The sequence below is a fragment of the Helicoverpa armigera genome, chromosome 7 (assembly GCF_030705265.1).
Source record: "Helicoverpa armigera isolate CAAS_96S chromosome 7, ASM3070526v1, whole genome shotgun sequence".
Lineage (NCBI taxonomy): Eukaryota > Metazoa > Arthropoda > Insecta > Lepidoptera > Noctuidae > Helicoverpa > Helicoverpa armigera.
This window is the reverse complement of record NC_087126.1, coordinates 9,315,698-9,340,230: the sequence shown is the minus strand read 5'-3', so window position 1 is coordinate 9,340,230 and position 24,533 is coordinate 9,315,698. Positions and strand designations below refer to the sequence as shown.

The 24,533-nt window shown below is 35.7% G+C and overlaps 3 protein-coding genes across 3 annotated transcripts; all 3 read left to right on the top strand.

The window, feature by feature from the left end:
* The first annotated feature begins 8,381 nt into the window (after positions 1 to 8,381).
* LOC110372714 (peroxisomal catalase 1) lies at positions 8,382 to 10,136 on the top strand. Its single transcript, XM_021329662.3, has 2 exons — positions 8,382 to 8,501; positions 8,595 to 10,136. The coding sequence occupies exons 1-2, from the start codon at positions 8,382 to 8,384 to the stop codon at positions 10,134 to 10,136; spliced, it is 1,662 nt and encodes a 553-aa protein (XP_021185337.3).
* A 2,300-nt stretch (positions 10,137 to 12,436) lies between these two features.
* On the top strand, positions 12,437 to 14,228 carry LOC110372706 (peroxisomal catalase 1). The gene is made up of 2 exons (XM_021329651.3): positions 12,437 to 12,556; positions 12,690 to 14,228. The coding sequence occupies exons 1-2, from the start codon at positions 12,437 to 12,439 to the stop codon at positions 14,226 to 14,228; spliced, it is 1,659 nt and encodes a 552-aa protein (XP_021185326.3).
* A 1,126-nt stretch (positions 14,229 to 15,354) lies between these two features.
* Positions 15,355 to 20,793, top strand: LOC110372700 (catalase). Its single transcript, XM_064035638.1, is given in 5 exon segments — positions 15,355 to 15,480; positions 15,635 to 15,863; positions 16,176 to 17,053; positions 19,359 to 20,325; positions 20,328 to 20,793. Coding segments are annotated over 5 exon segments (2,559 nt in total). The 3' UTR covers positions 20,687 to 20,793.
* Positions 20,794 to 24,533: the final 3,740 nt, after the last annotated feature.

Below are 24,533 nucleotides of genomic sequence, written 5' to 3'. Positions count from 1 at the left end.
AATAAGTTGTTTTTGATGTCGTAGATTTTTTTAGATCAAACGATAGTATTTTATGCATCGTGCTTTTGTGGTAGAATTTTATAGGTAATGGTTACGATACTATTGTAGCATTTTTGTTATTTTATTCTGTGCATAATAGTAATAAAATACCCACATGACAAGTTGCTGCCAAAGCTATAAAAATAGGTCCCTTTAACAGTACAAAATAAAAATACATTGGTACACACTTTTTTATCTAAGGCTTTCAAACCATTCATTGACTATTTGATTTATAAATGTTATTCAAAGATGAATATCCTCTGAAACTAGCATTGATTAATTTCTTGTGTGACCTTGATCTTACGTGAAAAACATCTTGTTTTCCAAGATAACATACAAGACAAAAAATACATTCAGCTTGTTGATTAGTGTACCTTTTATGAAGAGATTCCACTAAAATTGTCGTGTAAATGTTCGCGAAAAAAGTCTACGCGTTCGTCATTGGCGCGAATCCACTACTAGCATGTTTTTTCGCACTAAGGTTGCAGTTTCGCGGACATTATAAAAATGTTTGCAATTTGTTGCTGTTTCCCCCCGACCCTTGCTTAGCTAGCCCGCGTAGCTGAGCATTAAAGTTAAAACGCCCCTAAATTATGATCTAGCCTGTCCCTTTGCTGGTAGTCAGCCGAGGCTCGTTCGAGCAGTCAACAGCCCCTAGGCTGAACTGCGAGATGCCATAAAAAAAAAAGAACGAGTAGACTAGAATAAAAATTTGTCCGCGTCATATTGCCATACATCGATGAAATCTTGCCTTTATATCTACAAACGTTTGTGTTACAAAAGAGATGTAATATGTTACACTGGCACGATATATTTCGTACTAAAACTATTAATAAAGCCCTAAGGGTTAGGAGTAATTTATGATGCTTTTACTACTGAGCTGAGCGTTTGCAGGGTTACATGAACGCGTTTGATCTGACGATATATTTGGAAATAGCTTTTGAAACCGTGTTAATGGGACAAAAATTATGTTTTTTTTTACTTACTTTTAAATCTCTACTTAAATAATTTCAATTGCCATAGCTTAAAATTATCGATCATTCATTCCATATCCAAATGAATCATATTTGTTCGAGTCAAAATCGTTTAATGGACGTTTAAATAAATAACACTTTACATTATTCCAAGGATTGAGTATAAGCACCACCCATTTCCTTCATTACTCAGTCAGCAATTAAGTAATAAACTTTACATGAAACGCAAATAAATACGAGGTCAATGCCCCAATAATTATAATAACAATGACCAAACGGGGTGCAATAAAACCTCCGTGGGTGAAAACTCCGCCTACGTACGGCGCGCCCTATTGGAAAACTGTGGAACTAAGTTATCAAGTAAACCCTTTATAACACAGCTTTTTTCTTTTTCAGGTAAAGACGAAAGAAAAAGTGCCTTTCTGTTAGGTAAAAATATATTTATAAATAATGAAAAGTTAACATTTATTTTTATCAAATTGATGGATGACAGCATTTTACGCGCATTTTCATGATAAATTGATTAAGCTGAAATATTTTAAAACTTAGTCTGGTAGTTGTTAATAGCATGCTGCTGATAAATCGTCATAATTTTTGGAGTCAATACGCTAGTCTATAAGCTAGTAAAAGACTTTAAGGCTTAACTCAAGGCTTACTCGATTTTAAGCTTATGACGTCAATACGCTGACAGAATGCATTGCATTAAAATTATCGTGGATGTAAAAGAAAACAAATGAATACAGTCACATAGCAGATTCAAAACAGACCATCAATAAGAAAACACCTCACAAAAAAAAAAACAAATACCATCACAAACGAATGCTCGCAATACAAACACACCCTAAGCATTAATCGCCATCGTTTACACAAAACGACTTGCCTCTCGAAACACTGATTTCGTTAACATTGAATCGATCAAAATACACGAAACACTTGACCCTGCAAGCATCATTAAGTACAAGCTCCTAAAATTTCCTTTGCTCGAGCAATTAAGTCGAGAAAAAATGGTGAAGCGTAGATGTCTGGCCTTGATCTTGGTGTGACGTCATAAGGGGTGTTCCCCCCTCCCCGCCCACGGAGGAGTTTAAAGACGAGCTTATAGTAGGGCTATGGTTATAGTGGACGCGGTGATAAAAGTGGTTGACTAAGGCGTAGCGACTTTCTTTGGGCACCAATATTATACCTTGTTTAAGCGTTACTGGGTAATCTGGTGATTATAAATGTGTTGGTAAGCATACCAGGTTAAGATAACGTGTTATGTCATTATGTATTTCAATACGTAGTTCAACAGTATGACCTGAATTTGCGTTGTTACTATTTCTGTATAAGGTATTATTATCTAAATGGGACACCTCCTTGAAAGATGAAATGACTCTGAACATACTCTGAAAGACATTGCATTAAAAAAATTGGTGACAAACAAGTGTTGTCTTTGACGCAAAGTCACCCTAAAAATATGTCCCTTTTCATCGCTGTCACTTATGAAACCGCTGTTAATACGACTCACCCTTTATACTAAGCTTGGCAAAGACAATGGCTGAATTCGGTATTCCGTAAAACTGAGGTGCGAACGAATGGCGTTCTCTTGCCAACTTTCCTGGCTGCTTTAAATGGAAATTTATATCCTTTGTTGGAAATTGATGGCCACCTTTTGGGTGTAGTATATACTGCGTCGGATATTTTTTTGAAATTATGTGGATGGTAATATGGTACTTTATCTAGAAACGTAATTGTGCGTTGAGACATTTATCTTTGGGGTATATTGTAACTCTTGATATGAATAAAAGTCAGGCCCTGACTGAAAATCGGACCATATATTGGGATGAGGATTAAAATACTCAAAAAAAATTAAGCATCAAATATGACGCAGACACAAAACTACAAAGACAATCAAAGTCTCCAAATTTTACTCTTATCCATGCATTGTCGTCTTAGTGTTAGGAAAATAAGTTATTTTACAAAATAATAATACAATTTACAGCGACTTCACTCTTTAATTAATTCAGACGAAAGTGTTGTAGTTTCCACGTTTTTTTCCACGTCCAATTTATCATTGCTCATCCAATTATATTTGCTAACACGTTAAAAATGTAGACAAGATGACGTGGGCCGTTTTACAAAGCCTACTATGTTATTTCCCCCGGGTATGCCTGCGTTGATTAAGTACTATATACTTGTTTACTTACTTTTCGCATCAATCTGGAGTACAGGGATTTATTAACATGTATTTTTTGTGGTAAATGTACTGTAGACAATTTGTATAATATAAAAAAGAAAGAAAGGGACTGAGTACACGAAGGTTTTCTATTATTTTGAGGTACTTACTGACATTTACTCAGAGGTTATATATAGAAACGAGTCTATTATCATAAACAAACCAAACCGAATTCAAAATATCTAAGAACCCAATCTCATTTTTCTGGGTCAAGTACTATTATAGTAATAGAATCAATCGATACCTACCGATTTTTTGTGCCAGGAATTGCGGCTACCAGTAATCCAATGGTTGTTGACCTCTGAAATCCTATTAACTTAGATAGAATTAACCACAGTTTAACATCCCTGTTATAATAGAGGAATAAAGTGAAAAGGTCGTTAAGTATGAGTATGCAGTAACTTGAGATTTTATTCTCCCATAAAAAGGTGGACCTATTAATTCGAATTTCTCCTAACACTGGGAGGTTGTTTTCTTTTTATTATTACTGCATAAGTTTTGATTGGACAATCTGAGACGAGAATAACAAATTATATGGAGTAACTAATTGCCATAGAGCGACGATATAAATAGATTGGATGATTGGAACGCCGATATTTTATAAGGCATTTAGAAACATTTTTTCGGCTGCGTGACCTAGAAAGGAAATTGTGCCTATATCTCAAGTTTATATTGCTTGTTTTATAAAACAAGCCCCATAATAATATTGATCAATACAACTTTACTGAATATGATTTATAAATATTGATGGAAAGCATCGCAGGCGGGGACCACCTTGACCGCCACCAACGAAAATTCTGCTAAATGGTGCACAACCCAAATGACTATAAATGAGCCTCTGTTGGTCCCCGCCTGCGATGCTTTCCATCAATATTTATAAATTATATTCAGTAAAGTTGTATTGATCAATATTATTGTGGGGCTTGTTTTACTCTTTTTTTAGTGTGCAGTCGGGTATTTTGTTTTTTTAATAATAATTCTTTTATTTTGTTTAATCACTAGCAATAGTATCATTTGCTTCACTCTTTAGCTATGTGGATGGCCGACTTAGATTAATAACTAAAAAAATACTTACTTATTTACTTACTTTATAATAGAAGTATTCTTTGTTAGCAACCACGTCTAAGTAGGTACTAAAACACTGCTGCGGTGTAAATGCACTCAGTCTTTACGACTTGCCTACACAAACGTGACGTCAGACCATTAAAACTTGAGCCGTGCGAACTTATTATCTTCCCCCTAACACGTACATTTTGTCTTACAAGGGGTAGGGGCGGGAGGTCTTCTTAAGTTGGTCTTCTAGTGATCCGACGGGTCTTTTGAAATTTTAGATGGCAACAATCTTATAGTAGTCGTACCATTTACGATCTTAGAACTGAGTTCCTGAATGCTAATTCTTTGTTCTAATATTCTGATAGTAGATTGCTCATTTATAGTTAATTTTGAACTTTAGTCAAAGTGTCACGTCTTTGTAATGTGGCACGTACTTACAGTTTAATTATGAATGGAGGTAATAAGAGCTTTTTTGTTTGTGAAGATTGGTTTATTGTTTGGAAGTGTAATACAAGTGTAGGTATACTGAACTTTTGGTACAGGGTGGTAATATTTTTCCCCTTTAGAACCATCAGCATTGGGTATGTTTGTCTTGTTTTAGAACAAAATTGGCCAATGTAGGTGCTTCATATTAAAGACATTTAATTAAAAATATTTTAGGGTAAAGACTCGGAAATCTTTAGAGAGTTTAAAATCTTTAGAAAAATCGACTTTTATGAATTGAAATTTTCTTTTCCTTTCATTAAAATGCAAATATCTTATAGCATCCGAAATCGTTCTTACTTTTGAATTCGGTGAAATGTCAACGAGGCTGAAGATTTCGAGTTATTTTAAATGCATTGTTAAAATAAATATTCATTTCGTAAGCTCTCAAAAAGTATCACACTTGTTGCAAGAACACAAACTACTTTTCTTTTCATTTTAGACAAAATATTTACCACAAAGTAGTACAGTACCTTCCGTCTTATTACTTAGTTAAAGTTAGTATTTATAAGAGCCTTTAGAATTAATAAATAAATACCTACCAAACTTATTCCACGTTTCAGTAAAAAAATCTCAGTTCTTGCAAATTATGTATTTAATATTCAAAAAAACTTCATAGCCTAAATTCCACAGGTGAAACCATCATACATAGAATAGGTACTTTACCAATTAAAAAGAATTGGAGTGAGACAGCGACCCCGGCTGACCTATTTCTGCTCCCGATCCGACTCAGGTCAATATGAATATAGGTTTTTATTTAAATTTCAACCTTATCTTCTACGTTGTAAGGTCGTTTTTAAGGTTGTGTCGCCCTGTTCCTGAAATAGAATCGCGAGACATTCAACATCGATTGTTCTATGCAGGTCGCAGGTGTTATAAAATTAACGGCATCAGCTTTGACAACCAAATTAGAGGCTTTTTGTAGCTATTTATGCAGTAAACTGAAACAATTATTTGCTTAAACAATCTTTAGATTATTCAACAGGCATCTTCATCTTAAACACTTACCAGCACCTAGGTGTGTTTCTTACCTTTTCTTGAAAGTTAAAAGAACAAAGCTAGGGATCTAGAATTGTATTACACGAAAATAAAATTTTGAATAGGCATAATTTTTCCACCAATCAGAGTAAGGTGTATTTATATAGAGCCATAGCTAAAGTGAGGCCCCTTCACTCATTTTTATTGCTATCTATAAATATCTTCGGCAATTTCAATGCAGATATTCAATAAGTAGGTCACAGTTTTAATCGATTTCTTTACGCTAATAATTCAGTCATATTCATTCCGCAGAAATAGACGATTGAATAATTACTGAGGTATGAATTGCAGATAGTGGAATAAAAGATTATAAAGCTGAAGAGTTTTTCCGTTGGTTCATTTCAGGAACTACTTTTCCGATTTGAAAAAAAAAGACATGTTTAAATCCTTACACAGCTTTTTTTAATGGCTTTCTAGATAAAACTATGATAGACCTGCTTGAAACTACGTACCTATACGTTCTCAACTTAGGTTTCCTATCTATCTCTTTATTAATATTGATAGGTATAAGAAACCCATAACAGAGTCCATTACGCGAGTAAACATAACATATACATAGTCTATGTATGTATATTGTATAATACTTGATAGTGTTTACATATTCGCGCTCCAATCAATCACTTTCGATTAGAATGCCACGGATGATGAATTATTTTGAACGTAACGGTCATTCGATGGAACGTTATGAATATTGACGTTCAATATTTGAAACGTAATGTTTTTTTCTCATGTTGTGTTTTGTTTTGTAATGTTGCCATTATTATTAAACAAAGATTTACTATTACTATAAGAAAGATTACTCGGCTTTATCAGACTATTTAGATAGAAGCAGTTCCTTAACTATTGTATGTCAACATAAAACCTCTTAATAAGTCGAAATTGGAGCACAAATTGAAGATCAAGCAGACAAAGTCGTGGGTGGAAGCAATACATATAAATAAATACGAATAAAACAGTTCCGAGAAAAGGCTCATACACGAATATTATTAGATATATCCTTGAGGGAGTTAGTGTATCTGCAGACAGAAGATGCCATATCTACAAATCAAATTACAATAAAAAGGCCCACATACCATACATTGAATAGGAAAAAATGAGGAAATATGGAACACATAAAAATGAAGCAAGAAAGGTTATGTTTTGTTTGAAGCTGTCAAGTTACTCGTGCAAGATTCATTATGTCTATTACTTCTTATTATTACATGTTTATTACTTCTTCACGCACTTACGCCTGAATTGATTTTAATGAAACTTAGCATAATATACCATTTATATCAAAATAAAAATTAGTCCACTTTTTATCTAGATGCGAGATGTAGTTCCTATAGGAAGCGGGTGAAACCGCTACTGCATGCGGTTTTGTTTTAACTTCATATCCAACTTTCAGAAACACCCTACACTTTCTTTCAACCTTTCGACGAAAAAAGAAACAGAATTTATTACCCCTTCGATTTCCCGGGACTCAATATCTTCGCCATCCTTGCTTCTTATTTACGACATCGTAAAGAACGAACATTTCTTTGTCAAGGTCAACTTGTACTTTATTTGATGTTGACAGGTTTATAAAGCCATATTGTTTTGACATTTTTGCAAATCATTACAGCCTTTATGAATTTTCATGATTAGAAATTATACTTGAAATATTAATTCAAATCCTTTCTTTCATCATCATCATCATCATCAGCCTATCGCAGTCCACTGCTGGACATAGGCCTCTCCAAGTGCACGCCACTTGAAGAGGCTAATCTCCCCTTTGGTACTCCTCTATTCTAGGTCTTTACTAAAATTGATAAATGGTCAGTATTCTGATAATTGAATGACTGTTGGTTTATGTGTATCAAATTGAGGATACTCTGATGATCATATATTTCGATAATATGTTTAAATCGTTCTTACATTAACAATTCAACGTTTCATAATACATAGTAGGAGTAGCTGCAACACGCATATCCTTCTATTATGTTATTTATTGAGTAGATTTTATTACCTGTAACTACAACTGCTACAAAATGTTATTTTGTATTATTCGTTATTATTAAGTACTTACTAGCTTACGTCTGTGGTTTCACTCGTCCCGAGATAAATACTTTCCGTAACCGGATGGTGACAAAAACTCCTATAGCCTTCTCCCGGGTCTAACCTCCCCTCTAATTTTCAGCTTAAACGGCCATTAATGTTTTTGTAAATCAATGTAAAAGGCCTAGTCTTTCACATGTGATGGCGTGACCTACCTGATTCGTATACTTAAACTGGTACCTTACCCTTTTGTATCGTTTTACAATCATTCGAAGTTACCCAGACACTTTTTTTATAATAAAAAAAATGTTACAGAACAAGGATGCCTATATTTCTTATTCATTAGAATTAGGCTAGGTTAAAACATAATATTGACGGGACCCTAAATCAAAAAGAACATAGCGAAACAATTTACTTACAAATTACTAATGTTTAAATAGTAAATCATGAAACCACAATACAGATTAACGCAGACAAAGAGGCATATAATTGTTCACAAATTATCAAAGCCTATATAAAGGAGTTAAGTAGAAAAACATTGAAACACGCACTTGATTTCCAACATGAAAGCGATCGTGGCGTGTTTATTTTCCGTGATACTGAATGTGGAAAGTGTGATCTACCAAAATGTGACGTACGAGCCTGTGCAGAGGCAGCTGTTGGACTTTAAACGGGATCATCCGGTTAGTAGCATTTTCGCAAACTGCTTTAGTATTCACGAATGAGATAATTAGTATTAAACAATAAAGTGTAACATTATGTTTTTGACTTTGCAGTTACCGATAGGATTATGGACGAAAAATACTGGAGATCCAGTCGAGATAAGAGACACCATAACGATAAACTCTGATCAATTCAACAATCAGTTGCTTCTCGATACAATGTTGACCTTTGATGGAGAGAGAATACCTGAGAGAGTTGTCCACGCTAAGGGTACTGGCGCCTTCGGGTATTTTGAAGTCACAAATGATGTCTCCAAATACACTTACGCCGATGTGTTCAATGGGATCGGCAAGAAAACGCCATTGGTAGTTAGATTCTCAAATGCAGCTCAAAGTCTTGGCGGGACTGACGTCAGCAAAGAATTAAGGGGCATGTCTATAAAATTCTACACCAGGGAAGGAAATCTAGATCTCTTATGCTTACAGACTCCTGTCTACTTATATCGAGACCCTCTGTTCTTCTGGTCTTTAGTCCGCGCTTTTAAAAGAAATCCGCAAACCAACATATTGGTAGACTACACGAGTCGCTGGGATTTAGTCATGTTAAAACCAGCTCTTGCCCATACCTTCTTTTGGACATTATCTGATTATGGTCTCCCCAACGGGTATAGAAGAATGGATGCTTTCCCAATTCATACCTACGAAATTGCTAATAAGCATGGGGAAAGACACTATGTCAGATTCAACTTTAGAACGGAACAAGGGTTTTCAGCATTGACTAATGAACAAGCACAAGTAATACAAGGTCAAGATCCAGATTACTTCAATAGAGATTTGTACAATGCAATTGAACAGGGTAACTTCCCTGCTTGGAGATTAGAGATGGATATGATGACACCAGAAGATATACAAAAAGTTGACTTCGATCCATTTGACGTTACTAGACTGTGGAAGAATGGCACATACTCCACAGTCCAGATTGGACGATTAGTATTAAACAGAAACGTTGAAAATCAATTTAGAGATGTTGAACAGGGAGCATTTAACCCTGCAGCCTTGGTCCCTGGTATCCCTGGACCAGCTGACTTTTTGTTCAGAGGCAGGAGAATGTTCTACAGAGATACTCAAAATCATCGTTTAGGAAGAAATCATAATAAAATTTTCATTAATATGCCATTGTACGCCAAGACATACATTCGCGACGGAACACCTCCTACTAGGCTGAATATGAAGAATGCTCCCAATTATTGGCCTAATTCGTTCAACGGTCCCATACCTTACGTAGACGAGAAGAGACCTCGAGAGAAACTTCTTGTACTGGAAAGTAATGCTGTTGATTTACAGCCTCTTAATTATTTCTATAATCATATTCTTGAGGATGAAGCCCATAGGCAGAGATTCATCCAAACTATCGTTGCAACTCTTGGATCCGTTACTCCGCCGGTGTTGCAAAGGGTTCTAAAATTCCTGTATCTTGTTGATCAGGATTTGGGTAGTCGAGTCAGCCTTGGTTTAGAAGTAGCTTTGGCCCAGGCTGCGGCTGAGCAGGCTGCAGCTCAAGCGACTCCTCCACCAAATGTACCAAAAAGGAATGTGCCAACCGCTGATCCTGCTCCTGAGAAATATCAAGCAAAACATGTACACAGCGAACATTAGTCAATTGAAATAAAAGAACATTAATGTTTCATTTGTTTGGTTCATTTAGCCAGTGATATATTTTTGTTCAACCAATTTTGGCACTGTTATTGATTGTCATACTAGATGGATATGAATATATGAATACCAATTTTAAATAAATAAGATCCAAAAGGGTGTGGTATTATTTTTACTATAGTTCTATATTTATTTAAATGTTATAAATAAGGATTTGTTTGTTTTATTTATTTTTCCAATAGATAAAAATACATGAATGAAATTATCAACCCAAAATACACATAATTGTACACTGTTACCTGCATTTCCTTTGGGGTATTATTATCGATTCAATTATTTTGCAACATTCATAACTTTGTTAAATTATTTTGTAATCTTCTTGTTACAGAAATAATTGTTTAGGCCCAATTATAAACATTTGCTTAACTGAGATTTATTTACATTATAAATCACGTTATTTCAACGAATGTAGGTACTAAAACGGCAATTTTTTATTTCAAACAGTTATGTCTGAGCTTATAAATGCCATGTGTTGAAAGCTCCACAATACTTAGGTCCAATCTGGAAATGTGATCATATAAGTATGAATTTATTTAAATTTAAATCCGTTTACATAAAGCATACTTTAAACGACCAATATTTACTGGACAGATAATGGCTGCCCAAGCTGTCATCGACGTCATGAAGATACAAAATATACAAAGATACAAAATATACACAGATACAAAGCTATCAAAAATATACGATTTATTTGTTTATTTAAAACTTTACAGCCTTCATCGTCTCAGAGCCTTTTTCCCAACTATGTTGGGGTCGGCTTTCAGTATTTACAGCCTTACTACAAGAAGTTAAACATCTGTTGAACACTTGTCTAAAAATTGAGGCTGCAAAATGGACCTTATTTCAACGTCATAATCTGACATTGTTTAGACAAGTGTTTAACAGACGTTTAAAAGTTTTTGTAGTACGACGGGTAATATCTTTTTTGACTAGATCAACATGTACATTGTTAGACCATCAGATCTAATGTAAATAATCACTATTTTGTGTTCCAAGTAAATTCGCAAAATTTCAACGATATCATTATCCAATCATAGATCACGCATTTCCTCTGATTAGCTAATTATTGTTTTAATTATGTTGCATTGTGTACCAATAATTTGTAAGATTGCCAGTCAAATTGGTTCAAAATAAATGATTAAGGGCTGAGTTTCATTTTATGGAATGATAAATAAGATAGTAATTTGTTTTTGTAAAGAACAATTTAATCACGTTTTTGAAGGTTATTGTGAACCATCAAATGGTAACTAATAAATGAGCACGAAAAATACTAATGCGATAAGCAGGAACAATAAGAGGGAGAGAAAGACAGAATGTAAAACAAAGACAAGAAGTTAAATAGCTTTAATTTTTGTTTTTAAGTGCTTTAGGAAAATAATCGCAGTCGTGCACGGTGGCCTAATGCTTAAGGCGAGGAATTGGTCAACAATAATTCCATAACCGGCACGCGCATCCAAGGCGCCAAAAGGGGTCGGAGCGTCTGAGTGGGGCGAGGATAACAATACGCGCGCTAGCTTATAACTAAAAGTCGTAAGCGACAAAATGGTTTTGTAATTTTAATATTTAGAAATGATAATTTAATAAAAAATCCTACTACAATTTTAAAGAGTATGTATATACTCAACTACTAAAAAAGTTAAGAGGCTTAAATCGGTCCCGTTTGCCCATAATATGTGAATCTCTTTTAAAAAGGTATATGTTTGATATATTTTTCTCTGTTATAAAAGTTACCTAATCATGTTTCTACAACTAACAAAATAAGGTTTATATCATGAACTTTCAGGTAACCAAGTTGTATTTTGATCCGTTTTGTATTTACTGAGAAAAATTGACATCCTTGGCGCCAAAAATTCCAATTCGTCCTCTTAAAGAACCTGTCTTTCAATTACAAGAGGCTGTAATTGATTCCATAGCGTATGAATTTAACATCGTCGTCGTTGTACCAATTCAACTTTTCTAAGTTTGTACGTACTTTCGAGGGGCACGTTAGAGTGTAGGACCCAGCTATTATTGAACATCTTTGGTGGTGTAGAACTGATCTTATGCAGTCACTTGAGAAGACGTGGTGATTATAGCTCATACGTACGTTCAGAATCTTTACATAGTGCAACAATGTAAAGGTTGATGATAATGATGAACAAAATTACTAACTGACAGTAATTGCTGATTTAATAGCTCGTATTAATAAAGGTTATATAAGCTAGTTTTGTTAGGCAAGTGTGCAACACGCAGCCGATTCCGAGATGTGGTCGATCGTTGCGTGTTTGTTTTATGTGGTAGTCAATGTGGAAAGTATCAAATATGCAAATGTCACGTACGAACCGGCGCAGAGGCAGCTATTGGACTTCAAGCGGGACCATCCGGTAGGTGCATTCGTTTCTTATATTCTTGTATCCTAAGAATGAAATTTTGATATTAGATATTGTAATGTCTTTTATTTGTCCAATAAAAAACAAACATGTCTACTGATATTTTAATTAAATGTATTTTTTTCAGTTACCAATAGGACTATGGACCAAAAATACTGGAGATCCAGTTGAAATTCGGGACACCATAACAATAAACTCCGATCAATTTAACAATCAGTTGCTTCTCGACACTATGTTGACCTTCGATGGAGAGAGAATACCTGAGAGAGTTGTCCATGCCAAGGGTACTGGCGCCTTCGGATATTTCGAAGTAACGAACGATGTCTCCAAATACACTTACGCTGATGTGTTTAACGGGATAGGCAAGAAAACGCCTTTAGTAGTTAGGTTATCATCAGCTTTGCAAAGCGTAGGAGGCTCTGACCTTGCCAGAGAGCTGAGAGGTATGTCGATTAAATTCTACACAAGGGAAGGCAATTTAGATTTACTGTGTTTATCAACACCAGTCTACTTATACAGAGATCCTATGTTCTTCTTGACCCTAGTGCATGCATTCAAGAGAAACCCACAGACAAACTTATTTGATTTCACAAGCCAGTGGGACTTAGCAACTCAAAGACCTGTTATCAGTCACAACTTCTTCTGGACACTGGCTGATTATGGTATTCCTAATGGGTACAGAAGAATGGATGCCTTCCCCATACATACTTATGAAATAGCTAATAAGCATGGGGAGAGACACTATGTCAGGTTTAACTTTAGAACTGAGCAGGGAGTCTCGGCAATTTCATCTGCTCAAGCAGCTGTCTTACAAGGTCAAGATCCAGATTTATTCAATCGGGATTTGTACAACGCTATTGACCAGGGTAACTTCCCTGCATGGAAATTGGAGATGGACGTGTTGACACCACATGACATTCAAACTATCGACTACGATCCTTTCGATGTTACAAGACTATGGAAGAATGGCACATACTTCACCGTGCAAATTGGACGTTTAGTGTTGAACAAGAACATTGAAAATCATTTCAGGGATGTCGAACAAGGAGCATACAACCCTGCAGCCTTGGTGCCTGGTATTCCTGGACCACCTGACTTTTTGTTCAGAGGCAGAAGGATGTTCTATAGGGACACACAAAATCATCGTTTGGGAAGAAATCACAATAAAATTTTCATTAATATGCCCTTGTACGCCAAGACATACATTCGCGACGGAACACCTCCTACAAGGCTGAACATGAAGAATGCCCCCAACTATTGGCCTAATTCATTCAATGGTCCTATACCCTATGTAGACGAGAAGAGACCGAGGGAGAAGTTACAAGTATTGGAAAGTAACGCTATTGATTTAGAACCCTTGTCTAACTTCTACAATTACATTCTAGAAGATGAGGGACACAGACAACGATTTATTAATAACGTAGTTTTATCTCTTGTGCCAGTCACTCCGCCGGTGGTGCAGAGAGCTCTAAAGCTCCTGCATCTTATTGACCGTGACTTGGGTAACCGAGTCACTGTTGGTTTAGAAGTAGCGTTAGCACAGGCTGCTGCTGAGCAGGCTGCAGCTCAAGCCACTGCTGCACCAAATGTACCCATCAGAAATGTGCCGACAGCTGATGCACCTCCTAAACAGCCAGTATCAAAAGATGTAATCCGTCTTCTCTAAAAATATAACTATTATACATCATTCAATATTTTAATAAAGTTATTGACACTTTTCTTATACCCTTGAAGTTTTCTTATTGATTTTCTTAATACAATTAATATAAACATTAAAAGAAAAGAGGAGTTTGATATTTTATTTCGGGGATTTTATTCAAACCTTTAGCTCTTAGTACCTGCAAACTGCAGACTAAACAGTCGGTCGGCAACATTTAGCCCGTTGGTGGGTAATTTGGAAATAAAGGAGTTAGGTACTTTAAGTGGACTAGAGTGGACTGTATTTTTGAGCGATCTTAGTAGTTCTTTATAGAAAATATAGATGGCGCTACTAGTTGGATATTTAAAAAAAAGAAAATTGTGATATCAATCTGATTTTCCTGACCTGATTGTTGTTATGTGCGTACTATAATTCATTTCACAAAGGTATATGCGGGTGGGTACCCTTAATTTGTTCGTGTATGGTTTTCTGTTGCTTCTGCCAGTATTTTGATTAATGTAGTCACCTTAATTATTTATTTACCCTTTCATGATCTGAATTTAAGCTATAGTAAATATGTAGCTGGATTACTGAATTTTTAACTCAAGAGAATTCAAATGTGTGTTGATTTCAATCAGATTGACGTGGAACGGACATATTCGTTTAAAATAATTTTTCTTTAAAGGAAATAATGTACTGTTATTAAGTAATTTTATACACCTCAATATTGATAGACATATCCTGCTCCGCTAAGTATATGAACTTTTGACTGTTAACATTTTTAAAGGTACGTGGGCGCGTAGTCTATTTTCTGCTATTAACAGTTTTATATATGATTCAAAAGAACTTTTTACAAAGGTCTAATTGTCTACTGTACAAACCCTTGGTTAAATTTAATATACACGGATACTAAGACAGGCCCATTGAAGAGGTAAGAGGAGAGAAATTACTGAAAACATAAATCACTACTGTTATAGCAGTAGGTACAAGTAAAATCGTTAAATGTTATCCATTATGCAGAAATGACGTTTTTGTAAATTAACACCTACAAATAAACGCTTCCTGGCATTATGCTGATTAGTTTAAAATCTTCTTCCCGGTGCTGTTATATAAATATGATGCAGTCAATCAGCTCTCTATTGTTTTCGCAAGAATGGGCAAACTTATTGCCTGCGTTTGTTTCTTCATAGTTTTAGAATATGTGAATAGTTATGAATGTTCCAATGAAACAGTAGATGCTGTATCGCAACAGTTGGCCGAGTTCAGAAGCAGGCACCCGGTATGTAATTTGTATAATAATCTTCTATTTTTTCATATGGATCTTTTTGGTTGTAAATATAAATATTGCAAAGGTTTTTACCGTAAAGTAGGTCAGTTAATACGTTAAGAAAGAAGGTTTTACATATACTAACGCATTAATAATTATTCTTCAGAGACCAATTGGTGTGTGGACCAAGCATAATGGTGACCCAATAGACATCAGAGATACCATTACCCTGAACTCGGATGTCTTCAACAACAAACATCATTTTCTTCTAACTTCTCACGTCGACAGAGAAAGAATTCCAGAACGAGTGGTACACGCAAAAGGAGTCGGTGCATACGGATATTTTGAAGTTACTCACGATGTATCTAATTATATCAAAGCCGATGTATTCAATGGTATTGGAAAAAGAACACCTGTCGTTGGGCGTTTTTCTACAGCCACACAAAACCTTGGAGGCACTGACTTGGGCAGGGAAATGAAAGGAGTAGCCTTAAAGTTTTACACAAATGAAGGAAATCTTGATTTGATATGCTTAAATATACCAATACTGTACAAAGACCCTATAGACTTCTTGTCCTTCATACGATCTTTCAGAAGGAATCCTCGTACGGGAATATTTGACAATACAATGAGATGGGACTTCATGATTATGAGACCTCATATTTTGCACATTATTATGTGGTTACAATCTGACCTTGGTTTACCAGATGGGTATAGAAAGATGAATAATTTCCCTATCCATGCATATGAGGTTTACAACAATAAGGGAGATAGGTATTATGTAAAATTCAACTTTAGAACTGAAATAGGGTTGTTCAATTTAACCAATGCCCAAGCGCAAGCAATAGGAACTGAAGATCCAGATTATTACAATAGAGATCTGTATAATGCAATTGCAGCGGGTGACTATCCATCTTGGAGATTAGAAATGGACATTTTGACGAAAGATGACTTAACGAAGATTAATTATGATCCATTTGATCTAACACGACAATGGAAGAGGGGAACATACAGAACCGTAACAGTCGGTCGATTAGTTTTCAATCGTCGTGTTGACAATGTATTCAAAGATGTTGAGCAGGCTGCTTTTAATCCAGATAACTTAGTCCCCGGAATTGTAGGTCCACCTGATTCTCTCTTCAAAGCTCGAAGAGTTTTCTACCCTGACACTCAACATTATCGTTTGGGTGCAAACCATGCAAATACAAGAGTCAATGCTCCTATTTATGACAGGAATTATAATCGCGATGGAAAACCACCTGTTTTGGATAATATGAAGGATGCACCGAATTATTATCCTAATTCTTTTAATGGACCTATGCCTTACGTTGATGAGGCTCGACCAACAGAAAGGTTATTTGTTTTGCAAAATACTGCAGTAGACTTGCAACCCATGTCTGAGTTTTACAATGAAATTGTAGAAAGTGACGCTCATCGACAAAGGATAGCCAATAATTTTGCTGCTTCGTTCGAAGGGGTACCGAGTGATATCGAGAAGAAGGGGCTTAAGTTACTAACATTAGTGGATCCTGATTTAGGCAGACGAGTTAAGATAGCGTTGAATATAGCCAAGGCTAAAGCGATGGTACCTTTAAAGGAGAGATATGATCTCAGAGCACAATGTTTAAGGACGACTTAGAACGAAGAATGCAAATTTTGAACTGAAATGTGAAACATCGCTAGTGGAAGACTGTAGTGTAATAACTATGCAAAAGCTTTTTATGCTGATTCAATTCAATAAACATAAAAGCGGTCCTTATTTATTTTTTGAGTAGTGACACAGGCAGGTTTACTTTTTAGTTTCTTACTTGCATAATATGACCTCAAGCATCCAAAGTAAATAAGTAGTACATAATTAAGTAGGTACAACATGTTAATTATTTCATAAATACAACACATTATTTATTGGAAGGAAAGAGGAAATGGGCGGTGGAAACTAAACATTATAGTCGATTTTTTAAGGAGTGGTACATTATATTAGGAGAGACCTAGGAGAGTTGTGACAATTTTTACTTTTGGGGCCATTCCGCCTACTGCTTTCAAAACAACCACCAAAATTAATCAAACAATCGTAATTTCCGAGAAACTCAACAAAAAATTGACCGCACCCCCTATCACAACTCTCCTACCACCGACACAAGCTGTGACTTGTACCGACCTGAGTTGTGACCATGTATTACATATAAAAAAGATCGAGGTGAAATTCTCCTCCTTTTCAGTCCTTAGTACATATTCCTGGTGAGTATTATATCAATTACTTTAATTTAAAGTAATAAGAAAGAAGTTGTAAGAAAACAACTCTCCTCAGTGCTTAAAATTACAATTTGTTCAGCATAATAATTTAAATTTTATAATCACTATGCCCATACAAACTATAAATGCAACGTTTTGAAACTTGATTAACCATGCAACTAAATAAAAAATAACACAATAATTTATACATGACTTAAATTCAACTTATGCTTAAGAACATCTTACTTTTAGGGTGCATCTACACAGTGCAAGTAGCTTCCGCATAATGAGGCACATGCACAGGTTATATGCATTTTAAAAAGGTGCGGATTAAGTCACTCGAACATGTACCAAAGCAAAATACCTACCCGCGTACTCTGTTGCGTGCGCGCGGATCACTTGCGCATGTTAACTTGCTCCACCTACATGCACCGTGTAGAAGCACTCTAATTGTATGGACACAAACGTCATATTGAAAGTACCGCGCGTCAAGCGTCGCCGGCCGCGGCTGGTAGTGACTCGAGTTGAGCTCGAGTCGAGTCGAGTGTCTCGTGAGCAACAAACAACCGTTGTTGCCAGCTCCCTAACTATTATAGAGAGAAATCGTCCTTCTCACAACTCTCCCACGTTTCCTCTACTAATTTTTTATATTGATTTATGCCCCATTAAGTTGCAGCATGAGCTAAAAGTAATGATAAATTGTGATACATTATAGCTTTGAGAGCGCACGGCAAACTAAATAGTTGGCCGACAGTTGACCCGATGGTTGGTATTTAAAAAAAAATCTTGATACTTTAGGGATCGGTTGTTGGGTGGAATCCCTAATTGAGTTCTGCCTCTTCTGGTCGGGGGTGCAGGGGGTTGAGAGAAACACGGTGTTGAGAACCATTCACTCGGACCAGTGCGCAGTAACTGTCGGTTCCTTGCATGCCTCACGCTCTCACACGTTTTTGCTTACCTTGCACTCCGCCATACCTACATATCAGCCTGATATCAGCTAAATACCAGATTTTTGTAATGTGTCCTATGAGCGCAAACAAACTGTCGGCCGACTAAAAGTTTGCAGTGTCTAAAAGTCAAATTAAGCATCAGCAATGAAACAATTAATCTAATCGATCTTTTATGTCAGATATAATCATAGATTAGCTCTTCGATATTCAAAAACATTAATTATGTAGTCATAACATGTCAAGAAATAAAGTATTGATCGTAACGAATAATTTAAATTATAATCGGCACGAGTTTCCCTTATGCACTATTATATAATACGTTGTTAGTGACTCTTATGTACTCTGTACTAGTTTTCTGCATACAGAATGAAGTTTCTAGTTGTCTGTGTATGTTTGTGTGTTGTTGTGGAATATGTAAAGAGCAACCAATACGATAATGAGACATCTATGATCGCTGATGCTGTGGCGAAACAGTTGCCCGACTTTAGGCGACGACATCCTGTGAGTTCTATTATTTTTGATTTACATGGTCATGGATACATTACAGTGTTTTGTACTACATTTAGGTCTGTCTTGAATGAACGATCGCTATACATTTTAATTGGAATTTAATCTCCAATTTGTCTGACATCATTAAAATTCCAAGTATTCATTCTCAAAACATGGATAAAATGTAGCCCAGATATTTTAACGACGTATTATTTTCAGAAACCAATCGGAGTGTGGACTACAACAACTGGGGATCCAATAGACATTAGAGATACTGTAACTCTAAACACAGACTTATTTAACAATAAACAATTATTTCGAGCAAATGCTCATCTCAATAGAGAAAGAATTCCAGAACGACTTGTTCATGCTAAAGGCATTGGAGCTTATGGATACTTCGAGGTTACAAACGATGTTTCAGAATACACTACTGCGGATGTATTCAATGGAATTGGGAAGAAAACACCCCTTGTCGGAAGATTGTCTACATCTATACAAAATATTGGTGGAAGCGATTTGTCCAGAGAAACGAAAGGGATATCTATAAAGTTTTACACAGAACAGGGAAACTTAGATTTATTGTGCTTGAATATTCCTATATTCCTTTACAGAGATCCAATGGACATCCTACATTTTGCACATTCATTTAAAAGGAATCCGCGTACTGATGCTTTTGACAATAATGCCAGGTGGGACTTTATGATATCAAAACCAGAATTTGTTCACACATTTCTCTGGTTGAATTCGGACTTTGGTTTGCCTGATGGATACAGAAAGATGGATCTCTTCGCAATCCATCCTTATGAATTGTACAATAAACATGGTGAACGATTTTATGTCAAATTCAACTTTAGAACGAATGTAGGTCTATTTAACCTGACAGATGCGCAAGCGGCAGCCATAAGCATTGAGGACCCGGACTACTATAACACTGACTTGTACAATGCTATTGCTGAAAAGAATTACCCTTCGTGGAGATTAGAGATGGATATTCTGACGAAAGACCAGTTGACTCATTTAGATTATGATCCATTTGACCTAACAAGGCTTTGGAAGAGAGGCACATATCATACTGTGACAGTAGGGAAACTGGTTTTTAATCGATTAGTTGACAATCATTTCAAGGACGCTGAACTAGCTGCTTACAGTCCAGACAATCTAGTGCCAGGTATTTTGGGACCTGCTGATTTAGTTTTAGAGCTAGAAAGATATCGTATCCAGATACGCAAAATTATCGATTGGGAGGAAATCATGATAACATAAGAGTGAACGCTCCTATTTATGATAAGACATATAATAGGGATGGGATACCGCCTGTGTTGGACAACATGAAGGATGTTCCAAACTATTACGCAAACACCTTCAACGGTCCCATTCCTTATGTTGATGAAAATCGACCAACAGACAGATTATTCATTTTGCATAGAAACGCTGTTGATTTACAACCAATGGCTGAATTTTACAATGAAATAGTGGATACTGATGCACACAGACGAAGAATTGCGGGTCATTTTGCTCAAATGTTGGTAGACGTGGCCCTGATATAGAGAAGCTCTTTACATATTGACTTTGATAGATACTGATTTAGGAGGACGTGTTAAGGCAGAGTTAAAAACGTTGAGAGCTGTGGTGCCACAAGAGAGAAGGAATCGTATCGCACAATGTATAGCTAGTGCTACTTAAAATAACGAAGTAATGGCATGGAATTATACTCGTTATTAAACACTAGGAGTTTTCATGTGTATTTTTCATCATGTACCATGATGTAAGTAGTTATACTAAAGCTGTAATAAAACCCTGTTCTAAATTATAGTCAGAGCCGAATATAGTTAAACCCTGAAATCCTTACCAAAAATGTGTAAACTAAACTTACATTTTTGTAATTTAAACTTACATAAGTAGTGGCAATGATTGATGACTTCATTTGATTAAATTCATTAAAAGCATGAACAGATATATTAAAGGTTTTCAGCAACACGTTTCTCCTACATAAAAGAGGCTTACGCATTGATGATGTCACATCCGCTAATCACACTTCTATTATGCTTTACAATGCCACCATGAAAGGTCAAAACATTAATTCAAGGGACAAACTGATTTGCATAAATATTAAAATCCACATATTTCCGTCATCCCTGTATAACAATAAAAATGTAAATTTATTAGAAGCTGGGGCAGAGGCTGGTGAATACTTTTCCGCTATAACTTTCATGCTGCAAGCTGCCGCCGTTGATTATGGTAATACAGCGATAACTTCAACTGGTGTTCTGTTTATTCACTCCCGACATATTAATTATGAAGCCGAGTTTAGAGTGGACTGGTAGTCAACATGGACACAGTGTAGGGATCTGCAGAAGACCTATACACGGAAGAACTAGGTCGTAGTAACAAATCTTTTTGCTGTAACGCATTTAGTAGGTATGTCATCTCATAATTCCTTAGTAAGTTAAAGAACATCAGACAGGCAAGAAGTATTTTATAATTGAGTACTAAATGTATTTTGGTTTATAAAGCGAAGATCGACGGAGTCGGGTTAAGTTTTGGTGCTATGGTTGACAAAATAATTTTTACATTTACTGTTGCCACTTTATAAAGAAAAACTCTGTGATTGCATTTTTGGTCCTTCTGCTTTATTTTGCACTATATCCTCGATGTTTGTCAAACAAAATTGCTGGCCAGTGGATGAGCTGACCTGTTTTCTACTCGCTCTATATCTAGAAGTGTCGCCAAAATAGACCCATTTATAACGAACAAGTTCAGCAATAAAGCTAATTTATAACGTCTTTTAGCAAGTTTAGTACTTGAAACGATTGTTAGACTAGAAAGTTATCTTGTCAGGATTAGGTTTTTATTGGCAGATGTTGCTAATTGATTTTTGAAAGGATTTCTTGCTCAATCAATAGGTAATGGAAGCCTTTTAATTGTGGTGAATGAGTTTCAAAACCCGATGACAGTATTAGCACGATGCCAGCTGTGATGTGATCAAAAATATTTTCCAATAAGTAGGTATAAAAATTTTATCTTAGTAATGGTTACTGTATAACTATACCTATAAATGATAGAATCTGAAGACAGACTATAGAAACCGTGAGTTTTTAGGTAGTCGCTCAAAAGTTTTTAGAAACAACCAATTTTGTCTATATAATTCAAAAGCTTTGATGCAATATAATTCAATAACAAAATCTTTTTTCTTTAAAGCATTGCAGTTTACAAAAATTAAAAGAAATTGATACCACATCTTTAAATCAGCTGAGATAACCCAGTATATACCAGTATCATTATAGTCCGTAATCCACGCCCATCCAACCGATTTGTTATCAACGACTCTTTTTATCCAGCTCGGGAAAACTGTTCAAAATTCCGGACCATTCATTCTCTTCAATATCCAAGATTTAATAGCAAAGTTGAGATTATAGCGAATATTGGAAAACGCAGTAATATTTTAACCAATGAAAAAGCTGATCCCAGCGATAAAAATGTCTGGATTCAGCAATTTAAGGAGAAAAACTTAAATTAAAAGTACTTATCGGTCTTTATCGACCACAATGATTGTGATTTTAAATTGAAATGAAGTGATTGAATCTACGTTATCGTTATTTATATTTACGAGTACCTAAATTAATCAATAGAAAAATAATCATATCGACAATATAGACAACAATTGCTGAAACATGTTCTGACAATTTCACATTATGAACATTCGCTTTAATTGAAAAAATATTTGTAGCTTAATGTTGTGTTATACATAAAATCCCTAACTCTCGTAAATTATTAACTTAATTTTATTATTACCAAAAAACCTCTCTAAATTGGTCACCAATTACCATTTTTAACATCGTCAATGAAACCGGAGCTACCAGGGGCACATAAGTAAAAAGGACGCGGAAAGGGCGCCGTTACAGTTGGTTATATACGTGTTGCGTCTCATCGGATTATGTAAATAGGAGTCTATAAGCGGAGGGTCGTTCCGTGCCCGTTGTTTCGGAAAACCCCTCCCCCCACACCCCGCTTTTCCCCCCCTCCCTCGACCTGTCCACTGTACTGGAAGTTAGCTCGACCGTGTATACTTAGAACTTCAGTAGTCTGTGTGGAATGGAACGGTTTTTCTATTAGTTTTAAGCTTGAATGGAAAATCAATTGAGTCTTCAATATGTATGGGACTTGGGTGGAAAGTAGACATATTTGATGTTGGATTGATTTAAGAATGAATGAACTGCGTAGTTTAGTCTTTTGCTTAAATAAATATAAATAAATAAATAAGCCTTTTATTTCTCGCTTTTACAAAGTTTTTAGTTATTAACCTATGTGAATATTTAAGAAACAAATAAAAAAATATATAAATGTAAGTACTATATGTAACATAGTTTAGTCCCTGGTTGGGTATAGGCCTCTAAGTCTTTTGCTTATTTATGCATAAACCATTCAACTTTTTTCGTGTCATGCTTTGAGAATCAAACAGCACTTCTTACTAACTGAAGAAAATTGACAATTTCAATATTAAAAGCAGGTCTATACGTACATCACTAGCAAGCAATCTAGCAAGTCTAGAATTTAGACGCTAATAGTGTTAGTGCAAAGTTGAATACTGCAGGGGTAGATAGATGGCTAGAGTGATGTTCGAACTTGACGGATCTACGTATTACTTACTATACAAGGTTGATGCGATCGGTACTTTTGTTAGACTTCCGACAAAAAACATAATAGAGATTTTAATAATTGAAACATTCACATCTGAGAGTACGCACACATTACAAATCTTTAGTCAGCCGATTGTGCTGAAAGTAAGCGTACTTCTTTACGCACTTTCAACTCTTGTGTGTAGGCTCCTATGAACACTCATCCATGGATGGTGATAATCGTTTTCCATCAGGCGAACCGTCTGCTCGTTGGACCCATTCCATATGAAAATGTGGTCTGCACTTACAACTGCCCAGTGAACCAGGGAAAGCTATTAGCTGGCTATCTGGAACACCCTCTGCAGAAACTAATAGTGTCCACGAATCATGGTCCGTGTTTGTTTTTAATTTTATTTGGGCCGGAATAACAGTTTACTAATACTACTATTTGAATATTTTTTTTCACTGTACTAAGCAAATCTGTGTTAATATACAGTACCAATTTCTTGTTATAAGTTTAAGAGAAGGTTCATACCTGACGGAAAATTTGTCGAGCTTATCGTGAATGTATGATCGTCGCACTAACGCATCATCGGTTAGGTGTGGATGGTTAATGTTTTATCGTTTGTCTGTTTTGAGGTTACGCGACGCATTTTCCGTCAGACGAAAAGTCCCTTAAAAAAAAACTCAATTATTTATTTGAAAAATCTAACCATCTGTCACAGCCTATCCACATTTTTAAAGCGTAACGATCAATGCTTTTGTTTCCTCGTCAAAT